This window comes from Juglans regia, chromosome 4, assembly GCF_001411555.2.
Source record: "Juglans regia cultivar Chandler chromosome 4, Walnut 2.0, whole genome shotgun sequence".
NCBI lineage: Eukaryota > Viridiplantae > Streptophyta > Magnoliopsida > Fagales > Juglandaceae > Juglans > Juglans regia.
In genome coordinates this window covers 34,748,659-34,760,699 of record NC_049904.1, presented here as the reverse complement: position 1 = coordinate 34,760,699, position 12,041 = coordinate 34,748,659, and the positions used below count along the sequence as shown (strand labels likewise).

The window sequence follows — 12,041 nt, the reverse complement described above, 5'->3', positions numbered from 1 at the left end:
ATGTAGTCTTGTACAATTATTAGCAAACATGCATGTCAGGAATCTCAAGACATTCATTGCATTTAGGGCTAGATCATGATCATCAGTACCTACTTTATTTCGTATATAATTAAAGTTACTTGTATATATATATATATATATATATGTATCATGTTTTTATTTCTAATTCACATGCACCAATAATAAAATAATATTAAGTGCGTTGTAGCATCTTAAAATTCATGTCTTTGAATTGGAAATTAATCAAATATGTTGATCGAAATATGCATTCATGCATGGAGGCCAATCATGCATGAATTTCTAAAAATATGATCATGATATTATATATGAGTACTACTTGAATGAATAATTTGTAAAGACCCGTACGTCCTATCAAGAATTGTCATTATCATTATTAATTTTCTTATCAAGGGATATAATTAATAATTTCCTTGAATTTCAAAGTCTAATGTGTCCTACCATGCATGCATATAGACCAAAGAAATTAATGTTTTCTTAAATCAATGACTCCAATACATACATGAAATCCAACTAGCACAACAAATTCTAAATATCATGAGAAGCATAATAAAATATGATCTTAGAACAACAAGAGAAAGAAATTAAACATTAATTACTCCAACAAGAAGGAAGAACTAAAGACCCAAAATAACATCTCTTAATATTAAAAAATAGTTGGTGGATATATCCATGGCAAGGATGCTATCTAACTGTCCTATAGACCATTGAGCCAAATCCCATACTCTCCTTACAAGTCATCTTGCACAGAGCTTGAAACTTCTCAAACGTTCAAGTGGACAAGTTAAGAGCATAACTTGAGATGTTTACCCTATCATGTGTAACTATAGTGCCCATCACATGCAGTGTCTTACCACAAAGCCAATAACAAGAAACATATTAAGTTTGCACCAACTGTGAGCAATCTATAACACCAGTCAACATTGCATGAATAAATGTCATGCTCTACCAAAAAAAACATACCAAACTCCTACTTAATTTTTTGATATTTGCCAAATAGGATTTTTTAAACTAAAAACTCGATAAAAAAACATAATACAAAAGGAATTAAAATGATGTGTACTTGCCTTCAACCTAGACCGGACAAGGGCGACTCTCTTCCTTCTTCCTTAATGAACTGGGTCATGGCTAGGATTTCAGGATGAGGGAAATGGGCTGGTTAGGGTTAGGGTTAGGGTTAGGGTTAGGGCTAGGGTTTCGGGATGAGGGATATTGGCTGTGATTAGGGTTTCGGGATGAAGGGGATGGGCTGGGTTTGGGTTAGGGTTAGGAGGGAGGGAGGAAGGAAGGAATCAGAGTGGAAGGGCTTCGCCTTGCCGCGTTGCAACACAAAGACGAATGGGCTAGAGTGGAAGGGCGCCGGTGGGCTTCTGGAGCTTGATCTTCACCTCGCTACGCCGAGCTACGACACAGAGACGATGTGCTAGAGTGGAAGGGCACCGGTGGGCTTCGACTGGTGGGGTGAGAAACAAAGAGGTTCATAGAGAGAGGAAGCAATACTAGAGAGGAAGGGGGATTGGGTCGAAGACTCGAAACACAGAGAATGAGGGAGGAATGGGGGAATGGGGGGAAATGGAAATGGCAAACGGCGAAAACGTGAAAAATTGAAATTGAAAACAACACCGTTTTCAATTTTCCACGTTAGCCGTTTGCATGGCAACTGCACGAGCCCACTTGCGTCTAGAGTTTTTGTTGAGTTTTAGGATATTTATGTTTTGTGTACTTTTAAAAAAAATGAATAAATTTGAAAACTACATAAAAAAAAAAATAATTTATGTTTAATAGAATCTCAACTTATCAAGCATTAGTCTTCTTTCTCATCACATTGATTCAAAATTGAACTAGTGGGGTAATCTCCAATCCAAATAGCCAATATAATGGTCATTATGTAAATAGAACAACTCTATGTACACAAATTTAATGGTCTTTATGACATTTGCTTGCAGCGGAAAAAGTTGACTTTTGAAAGGTTCTTTACAATTTTCCAATATCACGGCCACGGGAACCAAATCTGCATGGCCAGTTTTACGGAGGATAGAACTGATCGATTATCACTAATTTTTTTTTAAATGTTTAAAAAAAACAAAAAAATAATAATAATTTAAAGCATTTCTAAACTCCCTCGTCTGAATCTAGCTGGGGAAGGGACTCCTTCCCCCACCTCTTCCACTTTGTCTCCTCTCTCTCATCGCCGACCCTTCGTCTCCGATAATTTTTTGGTAAATTTTTGGCTGAATAAAGGGTAACCGTTTCGAACTTTTCCGGTGACCATCGTTCGACACGCGCACCATCGAGAGAAACTCCACCCGCCGATTTTGCGGCCAGTTGGATTGGGCGCAATCGAAGCAACGTTTAAAGGAAACACATGGGATACTCAAACCACCGCGATTCATCTTCCATCGACGCCATGCATGGCAACTCAGGACCCAGTGACTCCGGCAACGTCTTGACCGGCCGAACGGCTCCTTCCCAGTGTGTCGCGTGTTATGCACGCGCCACCGATGCTTTCCATTTTGGTTTTTTCGATTCTGTTTGGTGTTGTTGGTGGTGTTTCTATATTTTCAACTTTATGTCGGTGTGTTTTTGTTGAAATTTGTTTGTTGGGTTTTTTATTTGTAGGAAAATAAAGTGAAATAGGCTATTGGACTTTTGTCCATAGCAGTGTTTGATTCCTCCCTCTTCTGTGTTAGGAGGATAGGTGTGTTGTTCATTTCTCCTCCTTTGGAGGATGGAATTTTGATGCGAGGTATTTTTTTTTCTGTTTTAATATAGAGAATGATACTCTATTTTTTAGAGTTTTCATGAAGTTTAAACAATGCCCGTCACAAAGTTTTTGTATACGGGATACTTACAATAGATGTTAGTTTGACTTGTAATTTTGAGTCACAAATGTAACTTCTTGAAATGAAACCTAGCATTTCTCAATCTGAATATATTTATTATTTATACAAAGAGTCAAGAGGAGACCAACCATTGATGGTGTACGTAAGAGCATTGGGAATTATTGCATTGTCATGCTTAAGGCGATCTATTTAATTTGTTTATATTCTGGCTTACAAACATCTATCCCCTATTTTGGGCCTAGACATGCTTGGTTCATCTCGGATCACGAATTTATAATTGTCCAAATTATAAAGTTTAAACTTAGAGAGATAAGGATATGATGTGTATTTTATTACATCTATTGAATATTTTTATTATTATATGTGTCTTTATATCTAAGTTTTATAACGCACACAAAAATTCTAAGAAATCTCAGATCCCTTTGATGTTAAAATATTATCAAATATTTTCAAATATTTCATTTCTAAACATCAATCAAATATAAAATATTTTCAATTTCAAATTTTTAACTTTTTTATCTAATCATTATAACTTTCACAAACTCTAAAAAAAATACAAAAAATAATATAACTTTTTAAATTTCAAAATAAAAATAATTTTCAAATAATTTTTTAATTTTATAATATTTTTATTTATCTTTTTTTTTTCTTATTTTTCAAAATCTAATAAAATATTTTAATTTAAATTATTTTACTAATATTCATAAATATTCTGATATATTCTAAATATCAAATAGGCTGTCAATCTATCATTCCGATGACTTTTGACTCTGTTAAAGTTTTTTTTTATTTATTATTTTTTTTTTCCATATATGAGCAGTCCTGGGTTATGCATTTTACATCTATATGTAAAAGAAAAATGCTGGAGCTCCGCTGGAGGCTTCCGTTGGGAGCTCCCACTGGAGCTTTAGTGTATTTTATTATGTGTATTTTTTAATTCTTTTTTTATATAGATATTTTTAATAATTTTAAATATTTTTAAAAAATAAAAAAATTTATAATATTTTTAAATAATACTTGCTTAATTATGAAGTAAAATATAAAATATTTTTTTATGATTTTTTATTTTACTTCATGATTAAGGAAGTATTTTTTAATAATTTTTTTTTTACTTCTTGATTAAGAAAGTATTTTTAATGATGTTCTAAATTTATTTTATTTTTTAAAAAATATTAAAAAAATTATATAAAAAACAACTTAAAAAAAAGCACATACAATATATGCTACAGCCCCCAGCGGGAGCTCCAGCATTTTTTTATAATAAGCAATACTTGCTTAATTATATATATGATTAAGCGGGGGGCTGTAGCACGATCCTATGTAAAATAGTCAAGAAGTATTTAAAAAAACTCTCTTCAAACGGTCATCTAAATGAGATGTGAAATACAATGTTGCTAAGTAAGAAGCTAAATATAGCTAATGCATAACTATTCATCCATGTATAAATTTTGAGAAATGTTTTAGTGGCAAAGAGATTTATTAAAATAAATTTATAAATTATCGTGATTTAATATGATAGATTAAAATATAAAATAGATCTAATATATGGTATGAATTGATGTCAATATTATTATAATATATCGTATGAATTGATGTCAATATTATTAGCTTAAACGCGCAAGAAAAAGAATTGATGGATTTTCATCCAAACATGTACTGATATTTAAAAAATAAACAAATATTATGTGTGTAACCTAAAGACACCAGCCCATGGACAGTTGTATGGCTGTGGGGCTTTCACTTGCACCTTTTTCCCTTAAAAACAACAAAACCCATCGTTTTCACTCCAACCAAACTCTAACAAGCAACCGACACCATCCTCTCTTCATCCTTGCGAGAGAGTATTATAGATAAAGACTAACAAAAGCATCTCTCTCTCTCTCTCTCTCTCTCTTCAAAGTAAAAGTCTCTCGCAACTCTCTTCGAGACGTGTCCACATAAAGGACGAAAAGAAGAACCAACCTTCAGCTATCTACCATTGAAACTCCCATTATAGTAATAGAAATGATACTTACAGTCGTGAGTGTGCAGTCGCCGTGCAGTCGTTTTGAAAAAAGTGAATAAATAAGGGACCCATCTGAAAATAAATTAATTTTTTAATAGTGGACCCCACTCTTTTTCAAAGCGACTGCACGGCGTTTACGCATTCCACGACTGTATGTAGCATTACTCTTATAGTAAATAGTAATCAAACTTAAATTTACTATATTGTCTTTTGTTTTATTTCCGCTGTGTTTTAAAACAGCCTACACTTTAGAAAGCAAGTACATATAATATTTATCGTCTGTCTCATTCGAAAATAATCTCTCTTTATTTACTTTATGCAAGTTTAAATAGTTGAATATAATTTTTCAAAGTTCTATTTGTATCTAAAATTAAGATTTTTATATATGACCAAACAACAAACGAGAAAATAGCGCATTAAACAATTAAGGGAAAAACTAATCTTGAATTTCCTATGGAAGTGAGGGATTAATCCATTAAAGAAATCAAAAGAAATATCTTGGAAGAACCCATCAAGAAGGCATTCTCCAGATGGGTCCACGTGGACCATCCACCGTTTGTCGCCTTTCGGATGGATAAGAACATAATTCATGTCAAATGCCCCTCCCCCAACAGCTAATGGGTTCAGTCTTCACTCCAAGAGCTAGAGGACACCATGCCGGTGGCCTGCGCTTATTAATGATGGGAATTCCTCGCTAAACTCCATGAGAGCCACCTTCTTTGATTCAATAATTCAACACCCAAGATCCAATTCCCCTCCCCCCCACCCCCAAAAAATAAATAAAATAAATAACTCCTATTTCCACCCCACCCTTTCTTTCCTTTCCAAAATCCTCGTAGGAAATGGATCTTGATGAGTGGGAATACCTCCCTGACGATGCCTTCCTTGATTTCCGTGAAGTTGGTGAGAAGAAGATTTTCTGGGGCAAACGCAGTTCTGATCCAAAAACTATTTTCAACATGAATTACTTTATATGCCCATCACCAAATTCCAGGAAAATCAATGAACCACCTGGTAATTCAATGATGCCAAGTCAACTTGTCACAGTTCCAATTCATTTCGAATCAAGTGGCACTGGCAAGGCACAAGATGATGAACTGCACAAGGATATCGCTAAGGTTCCTATCGAAATCAGTGTTGTGAGATCGGCTGTTGTCCCTAAAGAAAACATAGCTCCGATTACAGGAGCTATGGAAGCTGATCAAGACACGGTTTCGCAAGTTTTCTTCAAAATGAAGGAAAATGAATTCGTCGACATGAAAATGGACTCTCCAAGGTCTGGTTCTAGGGGATTCATGGCTCAAATTGATTCAGGTAGTTTTCAGTTTGAGGAAAAAGGTGAGGCTTTGGAGAGTAAGACCTCCCCAAGAAATAGGGTAGAGAACGAGATGGCGATGAGCAAGAAAAACACCATGGACATGGACGGTGATGGCAGCCAAGAGGAGGTCACTTGGGACGAGAATAGTGGTAGGCTGAACATATGGAAATGGAGCTTAACTGGGATTGGAGCTATTTGCTCTTTTGGTGTTGCTGCTGCTACGATCTGTATTCTGTTTTTTGGAAACCAACCTGGAAACAAACAGCACCAAAAGGAGGAGAGGCTTCGGTTCCGGATCTACACTGATGACAAGGTCAGCAAGTTTCTTGTGACTTGTGCTTCATCACATTTTTTGTCCTCTTGTACAGTGTTGTTTTTCAGGCATTAAAACTAACCGATTTCATGATCTTGATAATCGGAGATACAGATCTCCGATTTCTTCTTTCTTCCATTAAAATTACTCGAGGATAATTTTAGATTTATGGTCGGGTAATCAACTAGATATACATGCTAGCTGACATATTCAGAGTGGAAACGGTGGTTTTTTTGTTTTTTTCTTTCGGAAGAAAAACACAGGTAATTCAATTTCACATACCTAACAAGCTAAAGATTTAGCATATTTCTTAGGAGCTTAAACATAAAGGTGATTCATAGGATTAGTTTCATAGTGCCCCACTAAGGGTATGGGGTCTCATTGAGCTGAGTCAGCTCCAATTATATGGTTGCAGATCAGAATAAAGCAAGTGGTGAACCAAGCAACCAAATTGAATGATGCAATTTCAGCATTAAGAGGAGGAGTTCCTATGACCAGAGCTCACATAACGTGCGGTGGTTACTATGATGGACTTTGAAGCGCGCGCTTCCTTGAAGATATTCCGGAGAGTCAAGAACCGGATGGATTTGCTGTTTGAATTCTTACCATATTTGCATTGAGGTCTTTATAATATATATGTATATATATATATATATATTCTTTTTGTTTGTAAATAAGACACTATCTGGGCATTATTTATAGTTCCTGAACTCTCTCCGTGTCCTATATTCCTTGGGGTCATACGTATTGATTAAGCACTTATATATTTTGGTTTAAAAGTAATGTCATTTTATTATATCTATTCTGGCGTTTTCGTGTGAATGTCTATTTAGTATTTACAGAAAGCTAACGCAAAGCACGCAGCCGTTGGAAATCATTGAAGTCAGAACAAAATAATGGTAAATGTTCCCTTTTTATGTAAATTTGCTTAGTGCGATGGCACGTACATATGATGAATAGCGGCCTGACCTCCGAATTCCCAATTAATGATACATACGAGCAAAAATTTCGGCAATAAGAAATGAAATTGCTTTTAGTAGGCGGGTTGAATGTGAGAATGCAGGGGCTGTCCACTAGAGGGCAGTAAAAGAGTAAAGAAGATAAGATACGCATCTGAGTTAGAGAGGGATCGACGTAGAATGCATCCACCCAATTGCATAATAGCTTAGCTGATGGATCAAAATGTGATATTTTTAATTGGGCATAAGAACATGAATGAAGTGAAGGGAAGGGACTAGGACTGCGATTGCAACTGCGACTGCGACTGATTGAAGGAGCAGCTCATCCCAAAACAAAGGAGATTTATCGAGTGGTGACCCCACTCAGTCTCAGAGGATGTAGATAAAGATTCCTCTCCATTTCCTGATTACACCCAATTTTAAAGCAGCCCCCCAGGAGTCTTTACCGTCCAATTGTGGAAGAATGGGGTTCAATAGAAAATAAACAAATAAATAATAAATGAAAGTGATAGCCCTCTTTTTCTGGAACTCCGTGCTGGGTTCCATGTACAGCTGCAGCCGCCTTAACTCAATTGTTTGGTTTCCCATCCCATGTGCTTCCACCCTTGGACCAAGAATAACGTAACATTTTCAAATACACCGAGATTCAGAATTTGGCAAAAGGTTTGGTGCATGATTGGAATCTTATCATTTGGATTAGTCGTACATCTTAAGCAACTCCTTTTGCTTCTTCTTCTTCTTCTCTCTTTGAAGTCAATTTGATAGCAAAGGAAATAACAAAGGATAAGACAACTCAGAATATCAAAACCAAATACATGCATGGTATATATACGAAAAATGAAGACATGGTCACATCACATGAGAAAATGATGAGTTTGAATGATTAAAACAAAGGTTACTAGTCAAAACGGATGGATAATAATTACATCAACCACCATTCAAATCATGAAGATCAATATTAATAAATAATACAATAAATATGAATGTGTTTTGGCCAATGGTTGCTAAAACCGAAAACCCAAGCAGGAGGGGCTACGGCAATTCCCATTTGGGAAGTAAAATAAGGCTGCGGCAGAAACGCCTATACCAATATTCAAGTAGAGGAAAAAGAAAAGAAAAAGAGTGTGGGTGCTAAACATGTTTTCCTACCGATCAATAGGAACATGCCACGTAGACAATTTATGAGAGAGTGAAATGAAGGTTAATGCACCGAATTTCGTCTTATGACTCAATCCAACTGTGTCAATTTTCACCCCTAAATTATACTGCAGTTGCACGCAACCGACTATCTGTAAAAAAACTGATATATATTTATGATGGATAAATCACTCATGGCAAACCCCCCCCCCCCCATTCTTCTCAATTAATCTTCCAATTCCTGAAAGTTGAAACCTTTGAACCCCACTCCTTGCCTGACGCACCGATCGGAAATAGGCCAAAATCGATCCCATTGGTTTTCTCCCAATTTATCAACTGGTTCTAAGCAGACAAATGAAGTGTTGGTTTTGGACCGAAATCGAACCAACTGTGTCGGTTTTCACCCCTAGGATTGCACGGTAGTTGCACGCAACTGACTATCTATAGAAGAACTAATATATATTTATAATGGAGAAATCACCCATGGCAAAGTTTTTAGAACTTACCTCTACACACTTGGAGAGACTAGCACAACAACTCACCTCCATGGTCTCCTACTTAAATCGCAGTTCGATTGCATGGAGAATCGAACTTGTGATATGGATACATGGACACAAGTTCACTCTTACCACTTAGGCTATCCATGGGTGGGTATTTATATATAACTCTATAATTATAAATTACCTTAAATATTTAACAAATATGTTGATTTTATATATGAGAAATTATATTTATAGTTTTACTGTGTAAAATGGTGTGTAAATGTAGTGTAATTTTTTTATTAAATATTAGAAAAATATTAGACCTTCGACGATATCTAGCAGACTTTATATACAACTATAGAATTCGAATAACTATATTTCTGTCTAATTGAATCTATGCTCGTCTGGAAAAGGTGGTTTTCTGAAAAAACAAACAACGCAATTTATTCTGTAGTGACCCAATTGATGAAATTTAAGAGGGCGAACAGGAGGTATCTCACCGTCCATTTCCAATCTTGTTTTGGTTTTTTTTTTTTCTCACTGGGAGTCTGGGACTGAAGGAAGCATAGATAAAGATAAGTGAGAGAGAGAGAGAGAGAGGTGGTATAAGGAAGAAGAAGGAGCAGAAGAAGAAGAATCCACACACAGAACAGGACTTCAACAGGCGAAAAGAAGCCCAACCCGTAAAACCCATAACAACAAGAGCCTCTCACAACGCGGGCAAGAGTAATTTCAATTACTCTAGATTTATAGAGAGAAAGAGAGAAGGATCTGGGATCTCTTTTGTTTTGGTGATTTTTTTTCTGTTACCCCGAGGTAAATCTGATATCACGAAGTCTATTTGATTCTCCTGCATGAATTTATCTCATTGTAAAACTTTCTCTTCGCCATTTGGCTTGTTTGTAACAGAATCCCTTCTTTGTGCCTGGAGCAGCAAATCTTTTAATTTGTTGGGTAGTTTGAGAAAGATCTTCGGCTTCTTCGTTGTAGTCAGAATTCTTGAGGTCGGAGACCATTTTCTTCAACTTGCAAATCTGTATCTTTGACTTTCCTCTACCCGGACGTTTTTTCAGAGCATTCAAGGGAAACTTGGTTTTATCCGAATACCTACTCAGATCCTTTCATCTTCGTCTAATATTTTCCACTTGTGTCACTTGTGTGCTATTTGATTCAGCCGAAGAAAATAAAACCTAATTTTTCTTCTCCTTTCTTCATTTTTCTTTTAATCAGTTTTATCTTTGCTCCTTAGTTTAGTAGGAAATCCAGCATCTGCTGTCTCCAAAATTCTTCTTTCTTTGGTTTTTGCTTCTGGGATTTCTGAGTTGATAAGGAAGAGTCACTTGGAGTTGACAAGAAATAAAATTCACGTCTCTTATCTTTTTCGTGGCAGGTATGGAGACAGGGGAGAGGAATCAGACAACGTGTAAACCCTTAGAACCTGAACTTTTCTTACAGTGGGGAAATAGAAAGCGAGTCAGATGCGTGAGAGTCAAGGACCATGAAATATCTGCTAGACTAAATGGTGGAATACGGAGGAAAATCACATCTAGCTTTGCTTCTGAGAATGAAAGCTTCCATCTTCAGCCCAATCGGCTCTCCAGGTTGGTAGGGTGCTGTTTGAATGCTGAGAAAGCAAAAGAAAATACTTTGATTCCTTAACTGTGTAATATATGCACCCCCGCCTTTTCCCCCAGGAAATCGTCCCATCTCATCTAGCGAACAGGGCAGAAAGAATTACTTTCCCGGAACAAGGAAATATTTAATAAAAGGGCGTATTTTTCGGATATTTGGTTGCAGGAGTACGGAGGGAAGTACGCTGCGGAAATCGGCGTTGCTGGAGAAGGAGAGGTATTATAGCACGAGAGGGTCAGTGATTGTGGAGGAAAATGGGAAGGTATCGGTGGATGTGAATAATAATGGGATTGGGGAAGAGAGAGGGTTGGCTTTGCCAAAGCTGTGTATCACTCTGTCGAGCAAAGAGAAAGAGGAGGATTTTATGGCTATGAAGGGTTGTAAGCCTCCACAGAGGCCTAAGAAGCGGGCCAAGATCATCCAAAGAAGTGTACTTGTAAGTCTTTTTGTTTTTTCCCATAATCATATATTAGCTGAAAGGAAAAAAAAAAACATTATGTGATTTGGTCTCATGTAATTCCCTGATTTGGGTTGAGTCTTATATGGTTTGTATTGGTTTTGATTTTGTTTTTTGTTTTCCTTTTTCGGTCGAGTTGGTGGCAGTTGGTGAGTCCTGGGGCGTGGCTGACTGATATGTGCCATGAGAGATATGAAGTTAGAGAGAAGAAGAATTCTAAGAAGGTACTTGATTGGTCTTTGCTCGATACTTGAATTTATATATTTTCCAGCATATATTTTTGGTATTTCACGTGTTTTGGTTTTTTTCCCTTTTCTTTTGGGTATGCGATGCAGAGACCAAGAGGATTGAAGGCCATGGGGAGTATGGACAGCGATTCAGAATGAGAGATGCGTACGATGGATTTGCAGTCGCAGAGGCCCTTTCCTTTGGAAATTTTTAGAAGCTCGCTTGGAGGTAACAGTGGCGTGTGGCTAACTTAACAGATGTTTTGTTTTTTGGTACCTTTAGGGTGGATGGAAGGCTTTTCTGTTGACACGAAAAATTCTGATCTATAGCCGAGAAATCACTTTGTATTTTTGTTTTTTTGGTTATTGTCTCCATATTGATATATAGTCTTGGTCAGATCTCCTCTCTTCGCCCTGTTGAGTGAAAATAACACTTGCCAATTGAAATTTTTAAAGGATGAGTTTTTCTCTTTTGGAGTGTTGGAACAAGGAATTGAAATATTAAAGATCAAACTGCGAGGAGCGAGGGCTATATGAGGACACGATGATGAGGAAAAGAGTCCCAACTTTGGCTTCTTTATTTGTGGTTGGATACATTAATTTCACCTATTTGTGATGGGTACGTAAAAACCCATAATGCTCGGCCGATG

General features: G+C 36.5%; 2 protein-coding genes across 3 annotated transcripts; both read left to right on the top strand.

The window, feature by feature from the left end:
- Positions 1-5,479: 5,479 nt before the first annotated feature.
- Positions 5,480-7,263, top strand: LOC109004312. The gene is made up of 2 exons (XM_018982831.2): positions 5,480-6,497; positions 6,913-7,263. The coding sequence occupies exons 1-2, from the start codon at positions 5,709-5,711 to the stop codon at positions 7,033-7,035; spliced, it is 912 nt and encodes a 303-aa protein (XP_018838376.2). The 5' UTR covers positions 5,480-5,708; the 3' UTR covers positions 7,036-7,263.
- A 2,193-nt stretch (positions 7,264-9,456) lies between these two features.
- Positions 9,457-11,864, top strand: LOC109004313. Of its 2 annotated transcripts, XM_018982833.2 has the most exons (6): positions 9,461-9,891; positions 9,985-10,079; positions 10,466-10,676; positions 10,873-11,143; positions 11,311-11,388; positions 11,500-11,864. In XM_018982833.2, the coding sequence occupies exons 3-6, from the start codon at positions 10,468-10,470 to the stop codon at positions 11,548-11,550; spliced, it is 609 nt and encodes a 202-aa protein (XP_018838378.1). In that variant the 5' UTR covers positions 9,461-9,891; positions 9,985-10,079; positions 10,466-10,467; the 3' UTR covers positions 11,551-11,864. The 2 variants fall into 2 exon arrangements, with proteins under 2 accessions (XP_018838377.1, XP_018838378.1); XM_018982832.2 differs by lacking the exon at positions 9,985-10,079 and having other exon boundaries at positions 9,457-9,891.
- Positions 11,865-12,041: the final 177 nt, after the last annotated feature.

What these genes read in the sequence shown, in the direction of transcription:
- LOC109004313 (XM_018982832.2), top strand. Translation starts at nt 10,468, where the DNA reads ATGGAGACAGGGGAGAGGAATCAGACAACGTGTAAACCCTTAGAACCT. An exon ending in CAGCCCAATCGGCTCTCCAG is followed by an intron (nt 10,677 to 10,872) that starts GTTGGTAGGGTG and finishes ATTTGGTTGCAG; the next exon opens with GAGTACGGAGGGAAGTACGC. An exon ending in TCATCCAAAGAAGTGTACTT is followed by an intron (nt 11,144 to 11,310) that starts GTAAGTCTTTTT and finishes AGTTGGTGGCAG; the next exon opens with TTGGTGAGTCCTGGGGCGTG.
- LOC109004312 (XM_018982831.2), top strand. Translation starts at nt 5,709, where the DNA reads ATGGATCTTGATGAGTGGGAATACCTCCCTGACGATGCCTTCCTTGAT. An exon ending in GGATCTACACTGATGACAAG is followed by an intron (nt 6,498 to 6,912) that starts GTCAGCAAGTTT and finishes ATATGGTTGCAG; the next exon opens with ATCAGAATAAAGCAAGTGGT.